Genomic DNA, 21,158 nt, shown 5'->3' with positions numbered 1-21,158 from the left:
GTACATGCTCAAAGCTACAAAACGATAATAAATAATCTATAAAAAAAATCTAGTAAAATTTCTAATTTGTAGAACCGTTCTTGTAATACATAGGATATGATGTTAATAAAACACTTTACAATTCATTTGAATGTAAATATAAGGATAATTAAATGAAAAACAATGTCCGTTGAATTACAACCTAAAAATTGTTATTTTTTCAGTTGAAATATCATTCAAAACAAGCGATCAAAAAGGTCATAAACATTCTAATGTAGAGTAAAAAATAAACACCATTGTTCTTCAAATTTTTCTCCACGCAAAATTACAGTGTATTGTGTGCTTTCATTTACATTTGTTTTAATTTTTTCTACAAACAACCAATGTGTAGCACTGAAAAAAAGTGGAAGGGAAATTCTAACTTAACTAACCTTTTGCTATTCGCTTTTCAGCGATGAAATGCAAAAAAAAAAGCTAAAACAACAAAAGTACATCAAAGGGTTTGATGTCCATGCAATTGTTTTGCATTTTTCATGATAATGCCACGCCGTGGTGCGTTGGCTGCTGCAAAAATTGCAGCATTTCGTTTATTACAGCGTTCTTGTGGGTTAGCCAGACTAACCAGAACACATTTCAAATTTTTGCCACTAATGTAATGTGTATTCTTTTTTTGCAACGCGATATCTGTTACTACCTTGGTTTTGAATATTTCAGACAGGGCTTTGAAGTTTACAGTGTGTTTGATCTTGTTTTTTTTTTAATAGCCCTGCTAAATGCATATTTTATCCTGTATTAGAAACAGTAATGCTGTATTGCAATAGGCAGAAAAAGCAATGCAAAATGAGTGCTATCTTACACAAAACGAATCTTTCCCATAAACTTCGAATCTCTTCCGTACATTACGACTGGTGCTAAAAACTTAGCGGTGCAACTTTTGGCACTATGCTTTATGTCTCTAAAGTTAAAACTTCGAAAAAAAATACAATGCAATCTCACTTTTCGCGTAACTTCATGGTGAAATATTATGATACTCTGGTGGTGCCTTTTGGGGAGTGGGTGGTGGCCGTAGGAATCGTTTTTTACTCCCCCATTGTTGGTGGAACTTTATTTATATTTTTTTTTGTAGCTTAAACTCACAAACTTCTGTCAAGTTCTTGGCTGGCCGGTGGCTGCTGCTCCCTGGGTGTCTTCGTCAGCATTGCTCATGGTCGTCATAACTACTGCTGCTTGTTGTGTGCGGCGCGCTGGTGCGCACTTCATCTTCATCGTCTTCATCATGCTCGGTCCGCTCCAAGGACGTGAACCTATTTTTTCTACTCTACTCGCTGCTGCTGCTGCTGCTAGTGGTGGTGGTGCTCGTGCCAAAGTCGCCAAAGAAAACTTCATCAAATGTAGAGACGCGGTGGGTAAGGAATAGTACGTCCGCTAGCGCTACTTTATATGCATGCGCAAAAGATTCGGCTTTTGTTTCTGCTGCTGTCAGGGATGCTGATGCGGCGTGTATATAGTGTCGTTAGTGTTACTTTATGCTATTGTTAGCCCGTCCTTTACGGGTGCATATTGCATTACAGGAAGGGAGAGGCATCATGGAAGGGGCATGTGTTGGTGTAGATTATTCCGAGACTACGGGAGGGAGGAAATCATAAATCAAAACAGCACTACGAGACCAAGAGAGTTGGCAGATATATTCCCAGACTCCGGAGTTGGCAAAACTGAGATTTTTGAAGTTGACACAAGAGTTGTTGGCGGGGGGTAGTTCTTTAATTTAATTAGAAGATTTTTAGTATGTACTAGCAGCCAAATGTAATTTATATTCTTTTGAGTAAATAATTATGCTTAATTGATAGAGTGATAGTAAATGCTTCTCATTTTTGGAAGTGCTGGATGTGGAAAATATTTATTCCCAACTTATCAACTCTATAACTGTGTGTCAAGTATAATTGACTTCAACATTTAGCAGTTATTACATCCAATGCTCTCCCATTCTATGTTACCATTGTAAATAAAATCCGGCAAAGTAAAAGGCAAGACAAATTGTGTGCAGTGTTCCATACCTCCCGCTGAAGAAGACAAGTATTTCATTCCCCGTAGTCTGTACTTGAAATGTAAAATTTCATCAGACAAGCCGAGGTGTGGGCTCTTCTCGGCCGCGCCCTTGCGTACTTTGTCCATGCATTAAGTATCATACTTAAGCAAGTATATATGGTTGGCAGCACGAAGCTATGCGACACCAGCACGAGCGGAAAACAAATTGTATGCCGGAGATTTGCGGTGTCGGCGTCTGGCCGGCCCTAATGCATATTAAACGATGTACCAAAACACCGTCACCAGAAGCAAAGTCGACATAAAATAATGAAGATAATCGGGGTGCGGTTACACAAATCAAATTTTTAATCGCACAGCTTATTTTTTTACGCTTCAGCTCCATGTTCTCTCTACTAATTTCGTATTTTCTCTTATTTTTACAGGTTACGTAAGAGAATCAAAAAAAGGTATGTATGTTTGAAATTGTTGAGTAAATTAGTGTAGTGAGTTTAAATGTTATGTTAGAAAGAAGACGATTCCGATCAACAAAAAGATGTGACATGTTACTTCAAAGATAGAAGAGTTTTTGTTATTATTAATATTACATGCATTACATTACATGCACTAGCGCATGAAAAAGCGAACAATATGCTTTTTGCTTGGAAAGTGTCGGGAAATCCGTACTGTGACAAAAATAATCACTTGACGGTAATGGCTGATGTTGCACGGCACCCCCCGGCACAAGCTTCGGAGCGTTTCGCTTTCATTATATCAAAAGCTTCTAAATATGTTTGATGTCAGAATCGAAAATCGATCGTTTTGTGGATGGGGGTGTCAATTGAGTTGAAGCTCGTTAGAGGGCACACTAAGCGCGCACAATGAAATACACGCCCCAGCGCGGTGTGCGCCGATCGAGTTAAGTACATGGAGGCTAATGAGACAAAAAAGGTTTTTAAAATTGAATTGCTTCCCAGCATAGATACGTGCTTAATGCTTTTTAGATTGTGATTTTAAAATGGGAGCTTTTGGGGACGTGGATCTCGCCCTTCGGCAATCGAAACAAGGGGGGGGGGGGGCAACGAGCAGCACGAATCCTTAGAATGGCTGGTTTGTTGCCGTATCGATAAAATAATTTTATTCAAATTTTCCCACACTCCCTTTCGTGTGGGTTCGGTTGATGCTTTGATATGAATATTTAAATTGCCTTTTTTCCTGTACCCGATTGCCCTGCGGTACCTACCCCTGGATCCGTGTTGCGACTCTGCTGGTGTTCCAGGAAAAAAAAGGCAAAAGATGGATCTATTCTCTATCGATCGTCGCCAAAAGGCAAAATGAAATGGGATCTCTGTTCGGTTGACGGCAGTGAGAAGACAGCATTTTTCGATAGGCTCTACTTTATGTTCCAGATCTTGGGACTGTTGATTTTAGTGTACTGTTTATTCCTGGACTTACTTGGGACCATTTTAGGCACCAGCGCGCAATCCTTGATAAGCATCCAAATAGCTGCAAGTTCGGGAGGGTTTGAAGGTTGGCCGGTATTGTCCTTTTTATCACGTAACACTCGACTCAACAATGTAGCAATATGTTGTGTTTGAACAATATTTGTTCAACCTTGCATTGTCACAAAACGTAGGTTTGGCTGGGAAGTTTCCTGGTTCCCTGTTATTTTCTAACGGGCTTTAAAAGTGCTTTCGGGCATCTGTTCTTTACTTAAAAAATGTAGCATTCGATTTACTTGATGCGTGAAAAAAGGTAACATGTTGCAACTACATTAGCCGCATTCCTGTCTACTGCTCGATCAATAATATAATGAATATAAGAATAAAGAAATTGATAATGAAATATCTCGCTATTAGCAAAGTATCTTGCTGTGTGAAGATGAAATAACATCTTATTCAACCAAGAATGAAACATCATTGCGATTTCGGTCGTTAAAAATGAATTACAGAAGAATGATAGTATCCAAGTGGACCGGTGGAAATCCTGTAACCGTTTGGAATTTATTTGCTCTAATTGAATAACTTGTTACTGGCAAAGGAATCATGCCCGGTGGTACATTCCAACCATTCCAAGATGTCGAAGAACGCTTGTATTGACTTACTTTGCATAACGACTTGTCTCTGGAGAGATGTAAACTTCGCTTCGCGAGGAATGTTTGGATCTTAAAATCCACCGCAAACATTTGAGATGTGCAAAAGAGCTGCCTGTGTGTGTTGTGGAAAACACTCCAACGTATCAAAACGTGCCAAACGTGGCTTACATCACTAAACGCTGGAGTATACGATGCGCACTCATCAACGATTGCAATTGGATTGTTATCAGAGAGATGTCATTCAGGGCTAAAACTCTACCACCCGATTGCGCTCGATGCACTCGCTTTTCATAATTCAGTGCCCTGCTAAGACGCCGGCATGCTACGCTTGACCGGCTAGGAAGACCCGACCCAGTCAGTGCATACCGAGCGTGCTTCCTTACGATAAGAGAGGGAGTGTGTAGCGATTTGCCCGGTATTCCGGCGGCCCGGTGGGGAACAATTATTCTAATGCTAACGCTAATGACATTCGTTCGTGCGGGCGTCGTCGCTTGCACAATTGCACAAAGTGCATTGAACAAGAGCCTGTAGCTGCAGTAACGGTGCACCGCCGCCGCAACTTATTGCGTTTAGTAATTAAATTCACTTACGAACCGTGACCTTTTATATGGTCCAAGGCAACATTGCCCCTCTGCTGGCATGTGGTTGGGGCGGCGTCTCAAGGTAAGCGAGGCATGTGTGTTGAAAGTTTCATCAAGCTTGCACTTGACCAGCGGTGTGTCAGCGCGTGTTGCAAAATGAAAATGGAGAAAATGGCCGTTTGCGCACAATAAGCGAAAAACGATGGGCTTTTGAAGGTAACAAACACTTTCGGTTATTTCTTACTCTAATGCTCATGAGGAACATTATCATTTTTAGTGCTTACAATTCTACCGTTGGTATTTTTAGCCATTGCTAACTTTGAACCGGAGAGCGTTTACTTCTTATACAAGTAATATAAAGGCGTTAGATAGTTCCACTACAATTTACACATAAAAATGGATTTCAAACTTGGCTAGGTAGATGTGTAGATATGTAGTAGAACTGCAAATCGAAACACGTCTATTTCAATCCTCCTTCTGTAGCTGAATGTGTTACGGAAGGATTTGACTTCGCGCTATTACTGTATCGATCGGAAGAAACCTAACAGTGGAGCTTGTATTAATCCGTTGGCACTTGTAATTTTCTTTCCCAGATTTCCACACTACACACGTATTACTCTAGTGTTACAGAAACATGTATGTACTCATCGAATAACATGTTTTACTATGCTTTTTGCGGAGCAAAACATTGTTTGAACAGCTAAATTCAGTATCAATTTTGTAACTTTTTTTTCTCTTTTTAAATATGATTTTTCCTGAATGATCCGGGCATTTATGTTTCAAACCGCCAATAAATTGGCTTTTTGATTGCTTTAAAAATAATAGTAATAAAAAAATGCAGATTATTATGGAATTAAACTGGATGGAAAAATAGCCGGTAGTGCAGTATTACCATCCCATTTTGTTGTGCAGTTCTCAACAAGTCCGAAAACTATAACCATAATGTTGTGCTGCTTCGTCTCTGCAGCCTTCACCAGTGTAGCAGAGAAAATAATGCTCAGAGAAGCCATGTGGTTGCATCACAGGAGAGCCGGACGCGGCAGAGTGTGTGAATTTTTAAATTTGTATAATTTCATTAAAACTTTTCCATACCTTCCGGGACCGAACTGCGGTGTGCGCTTTGACCTGAACTTGCCAGCATTAGCAGTGCCGTCAGCCTGCAACAAACAAACACACACTCTCTATCTCGACGCAGTGGGCAGCAGTATCAGTTGCATGTCGGCCGTACAGATTCCTTTACAACGGTTGCTGGTGTTCGTTGGGATTAGCCGATAAAATTTGTAAACACAGCAAAGAAAACTTTCGCAACTATTTTATCATTGCCATATGCTGTGGAAAATTTCCGCCCGATGAGAATAATGGTCGGTTCTACTACTACCCCAGTGGTGGTGCTGACAGTAGAAAGCCCAACACGTCACGGTTCGCCTGTCCAGTGACTGATAACGTGTGCTGGCTTCTGATGGTGTTTGGAAAACAATTTTCCAAATAAATAGTTTGAATGATTATGGTTGTTTCTCCACCAGTTCCGTGTTGCTTTTGGGTGCCGTTCTACAGTTAGGCCATTTCTATTTTGCCATTCATCGACGATGGTGGTGAAGTGGGTCGTCGGAAAATGTGTCACGGGAAATGTTTGCAGTCCGATGCACATTCGAATGAAAGGAAATTGTGTAAGGTCATAGGGCGAGTAGTCTAACACCTGGTATCTTCTCTAGCAGTGGGGTTTCTTTTTGTTTGTTTTGCAAAATGGGTTGCACCTGCACTATTATGTGACACATTGACCCTGATATTTGCAAACCAAGCTTCTAGTTTGCTGCTGGAACTCGCTTTTCACTTCTCTATTTCCGTCGCTATCTGCAGTGTTCCTCTGACAGGAAATGTACTGATGAGAAGCATCAGCTCGACAGTAAAAAAAAAACATAACAGAACAAAAACAAAACTCATCAACGTTAGAAGGAAAAAGTGCATCTCTTCACGAGCTTTTTGTACACACATACAGTCTCACCACCAGATAGGTGCACGTTCGCTTCGTTGAAGCGCATGGAAGCATGAGATGTGCATACCCGGAGAGTCGTAAAACAAAACCGTCTTCATGTTACGCAAGATGGTGTAACCGAACTGCAGCGCGAAGTAAAAGTATTAAAATGGAACTGAACAGCGCTCTGCAAACGGACGGAACCAACCCTTACCTGTCGAAGTTGTGAATGGAAAAGCAACCCTTTTGCTCGGAATGGAAGAAAAAAGCGCAATTCCACTTTACACGACATTACAGAACAGGACTGCAGCAGAGAAGCGCACTGGCAGCCCCAGCAGCACTTGAAAAAGGGACACGAATCCATTAAGTGAAATGTGAAAATGAATTACAGCAGAGTGAACTTCCTGCATAGCAGCAGCGCACAGCTCCGCTTAGGACGCTGAGGACACATTGTACGAGGAACGAGTTGCATTTACTTTGAGTTAGTTGCACTCGGTTTTTGTTCTTTAGAATATTTATTCGACGACGTAGAGTGACATCATGATCTGAAAGACTGCAGTGTTAGCCTTTAATGACTGCACATGATTTACAAGAGAAGTACATTCACGATTTATAACGATGTATTTTCATATCACTCCACCAGTACACATTTCCTTCGTACAGTGGAAAAAGCTCTGCTCTTTTATAGTAAAGCTTTACTCATTCGAAAAAATATTTAATGTTTACCGTTGCAATGATTGGCAATGTGTACAATCTGAAGAGAATTTTTTCCTATCTCAAGCAAAGTTAAACCGTTTTTTTTCTGTCCCAACGCTCCCGCTTTGTCGGTTCCACAAGCCGATTAGGCATCGTTGCCAAACGGAGACGGTAAACGACGGAGCTTACAAGCTGTTGCGTCTTGTTTACGAAATTGGCATGTTCTGGGGCAATAAAAAAAAGAACCATTGCGTGTGCTCTCCACGGCCACACGGCTGTCTGTGTTGGGGTCGGTCGGCCAATGTGCGAGATGAACGTTTGGCAATGAAGACGCCAAAGTGGTGGTGTGGCGCGTATTGTGCAATCGTTTCGCGAGAGCAATAAAGCGTCCCTCGCTGTGTGTATCGCGTGTGCAGCATACTACTCACATACACACACACGTCATCTTTGCCTATGGTGTAAGGTTAAGATGAAGCTGGTTTCTTAATATCATTAGCAAAATACCCGTGCACAAAAAGATGGGCGTTTAGTCACGAGTGCGAAAATGAATACGTTTCAAGCTGACTGCAATGCACATGATTGGTTGGGAAGTTCGTGTTCTGGATTTTGCGTGCTTTTGGATATTAACGTATGATGCATTACTTTCTTACTGCACCCATTGTTCACTGGTAGGCGCAAGATAATTATGAGATAGTTTTGATGTGGCTGGTAGTTATGATTCATAAAGCATGGGAGAGTTTCATGATTTTCGTACGTACGTTATGGTCGTTTGAAAGTTACTTAACATTCATTCTACTTGTTATTTTTGGAAAGTTATCTACAGGAGCAAGGAATTCTGCTGTTGATTTGTCAAATCAGTACAATTTGCTCTCAGAACTGCAAAAATTTAGAATACTACGAAAATTTAGAAAATTTAGAATACGAATCCGCGATAATTAGCTATCGCGAATCTCAGGGACTACCTGTAGTTCGTAAAGTTATGCTGTTAAACATGGTGTTTAATTTGCACGTTCTCATTTGTTGATAATGCTATTGCATAAACGACAGTGGTCTCTTGCTCTATATTACAACCAAAAGAACACAGTACCACACTTCACTCCAATTGGCCGCTCGCACAAACTGCTTCCGCAATCGTTGGCCACGGCCCCGGAGACAGCCGAGGAAGGGGAGCAAAACAGACAGTGGCGTGCGGCAGTGGTGCTAACTTTAGGTCCATTTATTTTCCTTCCGCCATCGGCCGAATGAGACACTTGGGATCGTTTCAACACTGTTTGACGCATTCCCATCAGACTGTCTGCTGCTACCGGTCCCATCAATCCAGCCACTTCCAGGGATGTCTCGGACATCTTCTTCCCATCCAAAACCTGCCGCAACATAATCAGCCCCATACTACCGGGCCTGCTCTACCATTCACTCTGTGCTCTTCTTCTCGATCCTTATTGCTGTGTTGGGTGATGGGAAGATCCTTTGTCTCTCAGTGTCGTCCCATCGCCTATCGGCTACGATAAGAAAGTGAAAAATTGCTTACAAGAACCTGTCGACGACAATCATTTTACACCGGATTCGTAGTTTTCTCTCCGTCACCGTGTCTGCAGGCTGACGTCTGTGTAGTCTGTTTAGCTTTCACGTGTTTGCTGTGAAGCGGTCTGGAAAACTGGATGACACCCGTTCTGTCCGGTAGCAGTAGCAGCAGCAGCAGCAAATGTAAGGCGCTGTTCGTACCCTGGAGAAGCGAAATGGGTTGTAGTATGAGGAATAATTCGCAATACTGTCTAGAAATATGGAGAGGAATACAACGGAAGAGAAAGAGAAAATGGATCATTATAAAAACTATGTTACCGTATTACAGTGGGTTAATTTAAGAGGACAATATGCAAGACGAGAAATGTTTTTAATTGCCCGGGCTTCATTACGCTCTCTCGGACGCTAACTGAGGACAATTGTGCTGCAATAGGAATTTCATTTCATTGTACGCAACAATCCAACATTGTTTAAACAAACAAACAAAATAATAAGAATAATAATAACAGTATGGTATTTCCATTCAGTTTGCACAAAGGTTTAATGAACTATAGTATTTACGTTCATATTCATATTGATTCTGTAGTGTGTTTGTTGAATTGAACGACTATATGAGAAGACTGTATTGTGAGGAATTTCCAACGATTCCCAAACAAGTGCAACAAACTATACACTATTCCATGCCAAATCAATCATCATCCAGCAAAGTGAACCAAAACATATAAACCAATCTAGCTACTGCTAGAACACAGCATAGCACAAATGCGTCTAGCTCATGACCGAATATGGCACACGTGCTCTGTCATTTACGGCCAACAGAAGTGTAGATGTTGACCTCGACTTCAATGCGATATTCGACATTGTCTATATGTATTATTAGCCTTGTCTGAGGCTTTACAAAAAATAGTTCAGAAGGTTTAACACACATAGCTCTCTCACACATCGTTCTCTGAAACGTCTTTTTGTTTCATTACCCCATCGCTTGCTTGCCGTATACACGCTGAGCTACTATATCTAAGCCTTCCTCTAAGCCGGACTTGGCATTAGTGTCCATCAAATAGTAATAAACATGGCAAATAGAATTTGCGTGCGCTACTCTGGCTGCAACTGCAGTGTTGGGTGTCTATGTGCAACAGCAAATGCAGCAAAAACTGGGTCGTACTCCCCTGGGAGTTAGGGGGAAATCTTGCTACAATGTTGCAATACAAAAAACAAGGCGACGAGTTAGCTGCACGAGACTCACTCCGTAATGTTATTGCGCTCATCGACGACACTACAAAGTAACCATTTTACTTACAGTAAGAGTCCCAGTTCCCTTCATATGCAACTGCTCTATACACTACTGCTCCTGGGCGGACAGGGATAAATGAAAGTCTCATTCTGAGGGTGCTTTTTTTATTAATTTTTGAAATGCACCTTCCATCTGCAATGCTTTTCCTGTGCTTACCGTCGCTCATGCACCCCGGAAAAGGATTGATTTCATGGATGAGCAAGCAATGGTAAACGACCCGGTGGACGACGCGTACCCTCAGTGCAATCAATTCACATTAGCCCTCTGCAAACACCGCTGTCAAGTCATTCCCTTTGCGCCCTGTTTTGCTGTTGCTGTAACTAAAGACTTGTCCCTTGGTTTGACGCTTTCACCCTCCTTCGCCAAAGGGAAAAGTGATTGGAAAGGTCGTGATTGGTTGGGTAAATTGCATTTTCATATCCATTCGTCATATAATTGTATTTTTTGTGTTGGTGTGTCGATGTGTAGTTGAATCCTTTTCAATTCAACGCTGTGTTGCCTTTTTACTTTTTTTGTGTGTGTACTACTCCGACGGTTCTATCCGGCAATGAGTGGTATGTAGCGGTCCAATTGATAGGAGCGCTGGAATGGCGCTCATGGAGGCAAGATTCATAGCCCAGTGGAAAAAGGACGAATGAAAAAAGCTCCTACCACCCGACGACACCATTGATATGCAAACGTCCGGTCGGTGTGTGGGTCGAGTTCCGTTTTCCTGTTTGCGTGCGCTCGGTGTAAGTCGGTTCAGTGTACTTTACGCCCTTAAAAGAGAAGGTTTTTTGCTCCATCGGTTCATCATTCCCAGGACCGCGTCCTCCCGAAGGTGCATCCTTTACACCTTTTCGTGTAATAGGGCGCCTCGTTGCACGCTTCTTCGCCGACAGCTCCTCGGATATCGTTGCTACAGCTCGATTCGATTCTAACAGGGAGCATTACGTACGCTTCTACCGTTTCCATGGCACATGTTTCCGGAGTGTAGCGAAGGGTGTAACAGCAGTAGCAGCTCCAGCAGCAACAGCAATATTATTACCACTTGCCATTCGGAGTTGGTTCTCAATCCTTTTTGCGTTGACATTTACTACAACTCCTCGCCTTCCCGTGGCCGACTGTGGCCCGATTTGCTGAAGCCCTTGCCTTGGAGACGCCCTCGCCATTGTGCAGCAGCTGCACCTACCACCGCTCCATTATCAACTTCCGGCGCCATTTTTCTGTTGCGATTGACAACCGTGACGCAAACATGCACTCACTCTTGAGCGCGTCGCCTTGTGCGGATGGTGGTTTGGTTCGTTTTGTTCTTTCGTGCTGCTTCTTCTATCGCCACAGTGCGACCCGGAGTGTAGTCATGATTCGTCGTGGCTCTATTCTATTTGTTTGGTGCTTTTTTACCTTGTTTTTGCTACTTTTCCGTCCCATATTCCAATGTTTCCGTTCCGCCTCCACTGGTGCGCTTGAAAATGTCAAGCAATCTGGTGGAAAATAACACCAGTTTCCGGTATCAGTTCGCTGGTCAGTACGCCATTGGTTTGGTCGAGTAACGTTGCATTAGCACAGACGAAGGATATGGGCGAAGAAAGGGAATGAGGTTTGCTAGCGCAGATTATTACGGCTGGTGACATTTCCCACGCGAATCAAGCTCTCCGGGGAGGATCATTAGATTGAATGGATCATTGCACCACTTTCCGTTGCCGACTTCGGAATGCTTGAACCCGTCGTAATGCAATCAGATTCTTTTTGAACGGGGAAAATTAATACGCAATGCGTCGGTGGGTTTCCCTCTCTTTCTTTGCAATTCAAGAATGTTTACGTGACCTTTTAAGGGGATAGCATTAGCTTGATCTTATTTAATTTACTTACTTTTATAACCTTTATTCGAGATTATTTACACTAAACCATTTATGTTCATCGTACTGTATCTAAATCCTACAACAATTTGAGAAAATATACACTATTCTTCTGGTATGAATAAGCAGTAGTCTCCAGGCTCTAAATTGAAATGACTGCCAAACAAGATCGTTGCAAAACAAATGTAGCGGTTCAAATTGCCCCAATCGCTTTTCCTTTTGCAAGCTGTGGAACAAAATGTTTGGCACATTATCGTTTCATTTTCATGGAAGCACAATCAAATTATACGCTTCGATGCTGCTTTACGAATGACCAGCTTTGGTTGAATTTTCTGCTGAACATTACATACCGAACACAACCGGCTGAGAGGAGTGCGGATCGTTAGGATTGAAATAAGAATTTCAAATTAATTTGACTTTTTGCTTCCCCCGACTTGAGTTAGTTCATGCGAAGCGTGGCCAGATCGTACTTCAATCAATAGTGACCCTTATCTTGTAGACACAGGCGTACATAGCGGCAGACGGGTTTACTAAATATTAATGAGTTTACGTTTCCATTTTCTTTTGCTTCTTTGCAGCACGTCCCCTCAACGAGTACATATCGCATTACGAGAAGTTGAGCTACGATCATGAGCATCTGCATGCTAGTCACAGCCGGGCGAAACGATCGGTCACCAAAGATCATTACGTACATCTTAGCTTTAGCGCACACGATCGAGATTTTAACATTAGACTTAAACGCGATCTCAGCACAATAAGTGATAAGTTAGAGGTGAGTGTCAGCACTAGACTTGCGCTGTTCTATTAATATCGATGGCTAACGATTTTCCTTTCTTTTCCGTATTACAGATACATACCGACAAGGGACCGGTGCAGGTCGATTCGTCCCACATCTATCATGGCGAGGTGATTGACGATCCGAACAGTTACGTGTTCGGTTCGATTTTTGACGGTGTGTTCGAGGGCAAAGTGATCACCTCCGAGGACGAGTACTATGTGGAGCGGGCGAAGCACTACTTTCGCGAGTCGTCCGATCCGGAAACGCACCCACTGCATCACACCGGTGACGGTGAGCCACCGTTCCATTCGGTGATCTACAAGGACCAGCACGTGGACGATCCTTACCGGCACCGGAGGAAAGGTAAGGGATTTTGTTACTTTTGGAAAGTAAAACTAAACTGAACAGGAGAAAGAGGAGAATGAGGATGGTTATTGATGGGTGAATTTGCCCTACGGAGCACAAGTTTTGCAGATTGGCCTTTTGCTGCCTTGTGAAAAATGTCTGCCGACACCCGTTAATGTAGTTTTCATGGGAAGATTGCATTAATGTCTCAAACGATATACTTATTATCTACTTATCTACTCATTTCTCTTTGAAACACACAAAAACTGTAACGTTGACGTGCCTTCCGATTTCGTGGGAGGTTCGTTTGCTATTCTCACTGCACGCCGTATTCAGCTTGGTTGGCATTTTTTTCAAATAGAACCAGCAGAGCAGGTTAGGTGGCTTTACCATGCTTGAGTAATAGCTTACGTAAATGTAAGGTAATGCCTCTTATGTCGTGTCGAACTATATGAGTATGACTATATGACTATATGACTATATGATACTATATGAGATAGTCGGATGATGTTAGATGACGGATAGGAGATGCTGGCATTAAAGCATACCCGGTCATTACATAATTTTCTTTAAAAAGCAGAGTTTTTATTCCAATTTTTTGACATGTTTGACAACATGTAAAGTTTCAGTGAATTTCAATGCTTTAATGCTTTTCTATTGTATTCATTTAGCATTAATGTACTACATTTGCTGCAGTTGTTGAAATCAAAATAGAACAATGAGATTAAATGATTGAAACACTCTGTGCTGTTTCTGGTACCGTTAAAGAGGTGGACCTATGGCAACGTCACTTAAGAGAAAAGTTTTCAAAGTTCCGCTTTGGTGTACTTGGCAATAACATTTAAAACGGTTCAATGGATCTTGAAATAGGATACCCTTTTGGGAAGGCGGGTGTTCTTAAAAAAATCGCAACTTAAACCCCAAAGCATCGCCTCACTCCAAAAAACAGGGTCAACAGCTGTCAGCGGCCACACGATAAACACCGGTCGAACTCCGTCAATCAATCGACTCAATTTCGGATCTCATCGAGCGGTCGGGGTGACCTCCAAAGCACGCAATCCTTTTTTTTGCCGCGCATGAACGGAGAAAGTTTTCCCTGCCGGATGAAAGTGGCAAAGCCAGCAACCAACAGTACCGTGCAGAAGCGAAAGCGAATGGGGCCATGCGCGCTGGGAAATAAGCCAACAACCCACCAACAACTCGGAGACGTCCAGTGCTCAAGCTTCCGGAGCGCAATATCGAACGGTGAACGGAAAGACGGCCGCACTTCTCAGCACCGTGCGAGCAGAATCGAGCAAACGGTGAAGAAGTGCTTCACAAAATCAATCAACTGTCGTTATTGGATGGGGATGGGAGATCGTTTGATGGGATGGTTTGGCAGGTCTGGCAGGCTATATAGCCCTTCGTGCCTTGCCTTGGCTCTCTGGGCAATTAACTATGGTGATTACGCACAAAAGCCCTGCGAACCATCGCGTCCGAGCAATGAATCATTTAGAATTGAGCGTACGCGGAGGAGTGTATTGCGCCGAATATAGTCCAATAACTGATGTTTACTTGCTTGGGTCGTAAAAAAATGTGCTTCCAACCTTTTCTGCCGGTGCCAAAACATCCGGAAGTCATCCTAGCCTTACTGTGCTAAGTTATAGTGTTAGCCTTGGTCCGACATTCTTCTTCTGAGATTATGAGTGTGATCCCTTGTTCAACAGCAAATATGATGGCCCCAAAGTACCCATTCACTTACGATGATGACGGGTGCGTCCCATCATTGTACCAATTAAGGATACGACATCCATCATTTTGAGGGGGGGGATTGAAGATTAGGGATAAAGAAAACTAATTTTCCAACCAGGAGAACTTCCTGCATCGGCGTCCTAGCCCCAAACGCGATAGCAAAGGGATGAAAGAGCTCAAAGCCGGCACCACCGGTATACACGCCGGTTAGACCCATAACTAATTAGGAAATTTTAATGCGGGTAGTGTCAGAAAGCAAACGAGTTGCGGCAACTTCAGATTCCAACCACCCCGATAATCAACTACTTCGGGGGAGGCTGACGAAAACTTTAGTACCATCATGTGGCCACCGTCTGAGTCACTTCCATCATGTTACAGAGCAGTGTTACGTCAACGCATGTAATCGGTTGAAACATACTTACTTACTTACTTATCCGGCACTACAACCGCTTTGCGGTCTTGGCCTGCCTCAGGAGTGTCCGAAACCGCTCACGGTCTCGCGCCTAACGGTTGAAACATAAATCCAATTAAACGTACATTAACTAGCTGGATCGATACGGTCGGAAGCGCGGGCAAATTGAGAAGTGCGTCAGTGTAACCATTGTAAGAGAGGGACATACAAAAAAGGAAATTCCTTGAAAGGAAAACGGTGAATCGGGTCCATCCATTGCTTTATCTCATGTGTCTTACAGATGGACAGTTTTGTAACCTATTTACGTTTCATTTTTTCTCCAAACTCCGAGCTAATATTGATTGATATATACGAACGTTTTCTGTATTTTGTAGGACACCCGTCCGGATGTGGTGTGCATGATGAAGTTTCGGCGTGGATGGATCGGATACAGAATTCTGCCGTAGAAGAAACGGAGGAAGAGGACGAACGTCAAGATGAAGAGGAAGAAGAAAAAGAAGGAGAAGAAGAAGTAGTCCAAGAAGATAAGCAGAAGCGACAGTCCCATAATGAAAGTAGTGCCGGCGGCCAGCACCAGCAGCAGCAACAACCTTTAACAGCACCGACCAAGCATAAATCAAATGCCAAAGCGAAGCGCCGTTCGGCTACGCTGGAGAAGGATACGCGGCCCGACATCGGCGCTAACGACATTCCCATCGAAACTGGATACGAGTTTAAGTATCCGTACGAAAAATACTCCAAGGCGGCCAACTGGCGAGCGTCGGGCGAAAGCGTGACCGACTCCGAATGGCACTGGAAGGCGCACGAGCGGGTCCGGCGAGCGGCCCGGCCGAAGGAAGACTATCGGAACACGTGCTCGCTGTACATTCAGTCCGATCCACTGCTGTGGAGTCACATCCGGGATAGTATCGTCGGGGTGAGTATTCATTAGAATGCGGCAGATGGCTGTAGAAACTTTAATTTCTTAGGCTTTTTTGGATTTCATTCAAAGCGAAATTTCAAATTATACGTTACTGTGGATACAGCCATTGCTGGCCGTACTCGCAAAAAGCATTCCGAGCTGACATTGAGAACCATAGATCTCCGTAATCAACAGTTTCATTATTGTTTGGCCTCTTCCGGAAACCACATCATCAAAGGGCCGATGTTGCCCGAGTCGCTTCCCAGGAGGCGGGTTAGCTTTTGGAAAACAGAAAATAAAGGCCACACCTTTTCATCGTCCGGCTAGTGGCTAGTAATGTGGAAAAAGCCACAACGAGACGGGCACCGCACATACCTCCCCTGGGAGGGCATTGGATGTAACACGCCGCCCATCGTCTCCGAACGGCTGTGTGCAGGACGGTACACACAACTTGGCCCGAGCGGCTGCACACTCCGATGAACGTGTCACTTCTCATTGTCGTTTACAAACCGCAAGCGGAAGAAATCTTTGGCAACACAAGGGCGGAGAGAGAGCCGTCCGACAATTGTTGGCTGGCAGACGCTATATCTTGGAGCAATGAGCAACGTCTGCTTCTCGCTGCCGCTGCTGTATGCAGCTTGTTTACCGCATGTGCTGACCGCGGTACACAATAGGAAGGGTTTTTCCCTCCAGCCCTTCTGTGTGCTCGTGTGTGTGTGCGTGTATGGCTGGGTGCTCTGCCGGCCAGCAACGCAAAACTGATTGCCACCATAACTTACTTCTGTGTTCGTTGACTTGTAGTAAGGGTGGTGGCTTCTTCTCGGAGCTTTCGTTCCACAGTAGTTGCAACGACGGTATAGGGCCATAGCAGACTGGCTCACCGGGGTATGTTTGTTCCCTGCGTTCAGTCTGATGATGGTGTGTATGGTGCACGGTCTCAGAACACTCTACGCTCTTTCGACATCTCTATCATCCTCTTGTTTATCAGCTCCTACGAAGAAAGGGCTACCGGTCGGCCGTCTGTTCATTATCAGTAAAACCACAACGCACCCGCCCGATAGACGACGAAGCGGTAGCGTTTTCTGCAATGACAAACTGCAACTTGATGATCCAGATGAGAAAGGCTCGGTTTAGAACGTGTTTAACCAGGGATGTCAAACAGACGTTTTATATTGAAAACGGTTACACAATTACAGCAAAAAGCTAAGACTACTTGGCAATTGGAATGAGAAAGAACTTAAAAATTCTATAAAATTGATTAGAATTCAGATTAATTTATAGACTGCTTTTTTATTTGGTTATAAATATGTGTTAAAGTGTATCTTTATTACGTGTCATATTACCAATACAATTTGTCCATTTCAAAGACGCATTTGCAAGTGTTTAGGTGTAGTGATTAAAATATACAGAAAATTAAGCAACACAACAATAAATTGTTGGGCATGGAGTTTGACAACTCTATTGTAGATGAACCGTAAATCACGTCGTGGTATATTTCAAACGATTCACTTGCGGTGACACTAGGGACCAAGTCTAAAATTGACCAAACACACACATACACACAGTCACCCACACGCATGCATACATACAAAAACACAGACATACACACACACACACACACACTGGAAGACTAATTAGCCAAGTTTTGTTGGAGGGGTGTCAATCATCCCGCTGCTGCTCACCATCATGGCCCGAGCTTTCTGCTTTTGAAGTCAAAGCCAACCATATACGAGCGTGCAGCATTTCTTCTCGCGTTGGTTTTCCAGTTTGATTAGAGCAAGCAGCGCATATATATACGTTGAACTATATGGATAATTTAGCAAGAGCGAACTGTAATTAATTAGTTGAACCTCCTCGGTGCCAACCGTTTCACAGCATCTCCATCGGGCCCGTCGCAACGAGCTGGAGGAGAAAACGCGTGAAGAGATACTGTCGCTGATCATACATCACATCACTGCCGTCAACTACATTTATCGCAATACAAAGTTTGATGGACGAATAGAGCATCGAAACATTCGGTTTGAGGTGAGTGTGGTGTTGATTTGCGACATGCCCCGGGCGTATCGTTCCTAATGGTCAATTTCTTCCTCTGCTTACTCCGTGCTACTGCAGGTCCAACGCTTGAAGATAGACGACGACTCGTCGTGCGGGGAAAACCATCACGAAGAAACAAATCCACTCTGTCTGGAAAATATCGACGTATCGAATTTTCTGAATCTACACTCGCTCGGCAATCATGAGGCGTTCTGCTTGGCGTATGTGTTTACCTACAGGTGAGTTGGAAGAAGTCGGAGAGAGAGAGGAAGCACAGTTTGATCGGCAAAATGATTCTAATGTTCTTGTGGTTGCATGTTGTTTTTTTTTCTCATATCTAACACAGAGATTTTACCGGCGGTACGCTTGGGCTGGCCTGGGTTGCATCGGCTTCCGGTGCTTCCGGCGGCATTTGCGAAAAGTACAAGACGTACACCGAAACGGTCGGCGGTCTGTACCAGAGCACCAAGCGCTCGCTCAATACGGGCATCATTACGTTCGTGAACTACAACACGCGCGTCCCGCCGAAGGTGTCTCAGCTGACGCTTGCTCACGAAATCGGGCACAACTTTGGCTCACCGGTATGTAACATGAGATCGTTGTGCTGCGAGGCGGCAGGTTGTGGCAAAACATTGCAAACAAAAGAAAAAGAAAACTCACACATGTTGTGTTTCCCTTGTCTTCCCTTTTCTCCGCTTGCCGCGTGTCTGCACAGCATGATTATCCGGCCGAGTGTCGCCCGGGCGGTAACAATGGCAATTACATCATGTTCGCCAGTGCAACGAGCGGCATCCGGCTAAACAATGGCAAGTTTTCGCCGTGCTCGGTGCGCAACATTTCGAACGTGCTGGACGCGATCGACGAGAACAAGAAGCGCAACTGCTTCCAGGCGTCGGAGGGCGCGTTCTGCGGCAACAAGATCGTCGAGATCGGCGAGGAGTGCGACTGTGGCTTCAACGAGGAGGAGTGCATGGACAAGTGCTGCTATCCGCGGGAAATGTCCGAAACGATGCGCATTGAGAACGTGACGGCGCAGAGCTGTGGCCGGCGGGCACGGACACAGTGCAGCCCGTCGCAGGGACCGTGCTGCGATAGCAATACCTGTCGCTTCATACCGGCCGACGCGAGGGTAACGTGCAAGGAGGAGACGGAGTGTTCGTGGGGCTCCACCTGCAACGGTACGACGCCCGAGTGTCCGGAACCGAAGCCACGGGACGATAAGACGAAGTGTAACAACGGTAAGTGTCCCCGTCTCATCATACGTCATACTTGTTCGGATGATGTAGGTGGCAGTCTAATATGACCCGGTTTCGGTGTGTGATTCCACTCTCTCTTCCACCCTATAGGTACACAACTCTGCATCAAGGGCGAATGTTCCGGCTCGATTTGCCTGCTGTGGAACATGACGGAGTGTTTCCTGACGTCCAATATCATTCCGAACATTGACAAGCGCAAACTGTGCGAGCTGGCCTGCCAGAATGGCAACGACACCAATTCGTGCCGGAGCACGAGCGAGTTCGCGCGCGAGTACGGGCTGCCGGACGGTGGTTACAGCTTGCGACCCGGTTCACCGTGCGATAACTTCCAAGTAAGCACTTCTGCCTCTCTTTCTTTCTCTCTCTGCGGTATGCATTCTGACGCAATTCTAATCCGGTCTCCGGTGTTGCAGGGTTACTGTGATGTGTTTCTGAAATGCCGTGCCGTGGACGCCGAGGGTGCCCTGGTGCGGCTGAAGAACCTGCTGTTCAACAAGCAGACGCTCCAAACGCTGGCGGAATGGGCAACGGAGCACTGGTATCTGGTGTGCATGTTCGGCATCGCCTTTATCATCACGATGGGCATCTTCATCAAGTGCTGTGCGGTGCACACGCCCAGCTCTAATCCGAAGAAGGCGGCCGCCTATCGAATTTCGGACACGCTGCGTCGCCCAATGAACACGCTTCGAATGATGGTACGTATTCGATCGTTACTCATTATCGCGGAATGAATTGTATACCTGATCGGAACTGTTTGATTTTTTTCTATTTTAGCGACGACACCATCATAACGGAGCCGGGCCGCGTAGTGTCCCTGTGCCGCGAGGCGAACGTTCCCGTAGTGCGGGCGAAAGAGGAGGAGGTGGTGGTGGAGGAGGAGGAGGTCGCGGTGGCGGCGAACGGAATGGTGGCCGTGGTGTCGGAAACCGCACGCGCAGCGATGTAGATATGCGAAATGGTGGGCCACCAGCGGGACATAATTCTTCCTCATCCGGCAACAGCCGCCCGTCAAACAGTTCGCGTCCGCCAGCACATGGGTATGGCGAAGGCCGTGGCCAACAATACTACCCACCGAAAGGTGTGTTCGCTCTGTCTGATCCCAAATAATGTTACAGTGCTCCTTTTCATATCCCCAAAAACTGAGGAACATTGCGTCGGTTGTGTTTCTATCACTACTTTATGTGTGATGTACCCATTTTGCAACAATTCCTTTCTTTTGATTTTATTTATTTTTATTAATTTGTGTACTTTTTTTGGGTTTTATTTTCATTTCGTTACGTATCGTAGGCCATCACAGCAGTAAGCAGCAACATTCCCGCAAAGCAAATTCCAACCCCCGCGAAGGGGTTCGAGCCAATCAGACGAGTGCCACAGTGGTGTACAAGAAGTAGAAGAAAATGGTCGCGTGCTTTTTATTTTTAAAGCGAATGCTCAGGACATCTTTAACACACATACATACACACACACATACAAACATCCTAGCAAAAAGGGTCCCATAGCAGCAAAACGGGTGTGTTCCTGTGTGTCCTTCCTAAAGTACAATTCGCAAAATCACAGTTTGAAACCAAATCCGTAGCAACTTTATCGAGTTTTCACAAAAAAAGGAACCCAACTTCAATATTGGATCCACTTTCTTCACGCTTCTTATCGTTTGCTTTCGAGACTTTGATGATGTGACACCGTGTATTTTTCAGTTTATTATTGTT

The 21,158-nt window shown here is 44.4% G+C and overlaps 1 protein-coding gene across 11 annotated transcripts in view; it reads left to right on the top strand.

The window, feature by feature from the left end:
• LOC121598094 (disintegrin and metalloproteinase domain-containing protein 10) overlaps nt 1-21,158 on the top strand; it is a 57,137-nt gene that overhangs the window by 34,917 nt on the left and 1,062 nt on the right. For 8 of the 11 annotated variants that reach the window (XM_041924652.1, XM_041924649.1, XM_041924650.1 and 5 more), the window contains 11 exons: nt 2,448-2,471; nt 12,574-12,767; nt 12,845-13,136; nt 15,636-16,177; nt 18,038-18,187; nt 18,275-18,435; nt 18,543-18,777; nt 18,912-19,434; nt 19,543-19,784; nt 19,866-20,147; nt 20,227-20,530. In XM_041924652.1, the coding sequence (XP_041780586.1) occupies nt 2,448-2,471; nt 12,574-12,767; nt 12,845-13,136; nt 15,636-16,177; nt 18,038-18,187; nt 18,275-18,435; nt 18,543-18,777; nt 18,912-19,434; nt 19,543-19,784; nt 19,866-20,147; nt 20,227-20,530 (2,949 nt within the window). Of the gene's footprint in view, nt 1-2,447; nt 2,472-12,573; nt 12,768-12,844; nt 13,137-15,635; nt 16,178-18,037; nt 18,188-18,274; nt 18,436-18,542; nt 18,778-18,911; nt 19,435-19,542; nt 19,785-19,865; nt 20,148-20,226; nt 20,531-20,739; nt 21,078-21,158 lie in introns of those variants that run through there. The other 3 variants (XR_006005515.1, XM_041924658.1, XM_041924659.1) reach the window with 3 other exon arrangements.

Source organism: Anopheles merus, chromosome 3R (genome assembly GCF_017562075.2).
Source record: "Anopheles merus strain MAF chromosome 3R, AmerM5.1, whole genome shotgun sequence".
Lineage (NCBI taxonomy): Eukaryota > Metazoa > Arthropoda > Insecta > Diptera > Culicidae > Anopheles > Anopheles merus.
This window is presented reverse-complemented; position numbering and strand designations above follow the sequence as displayed.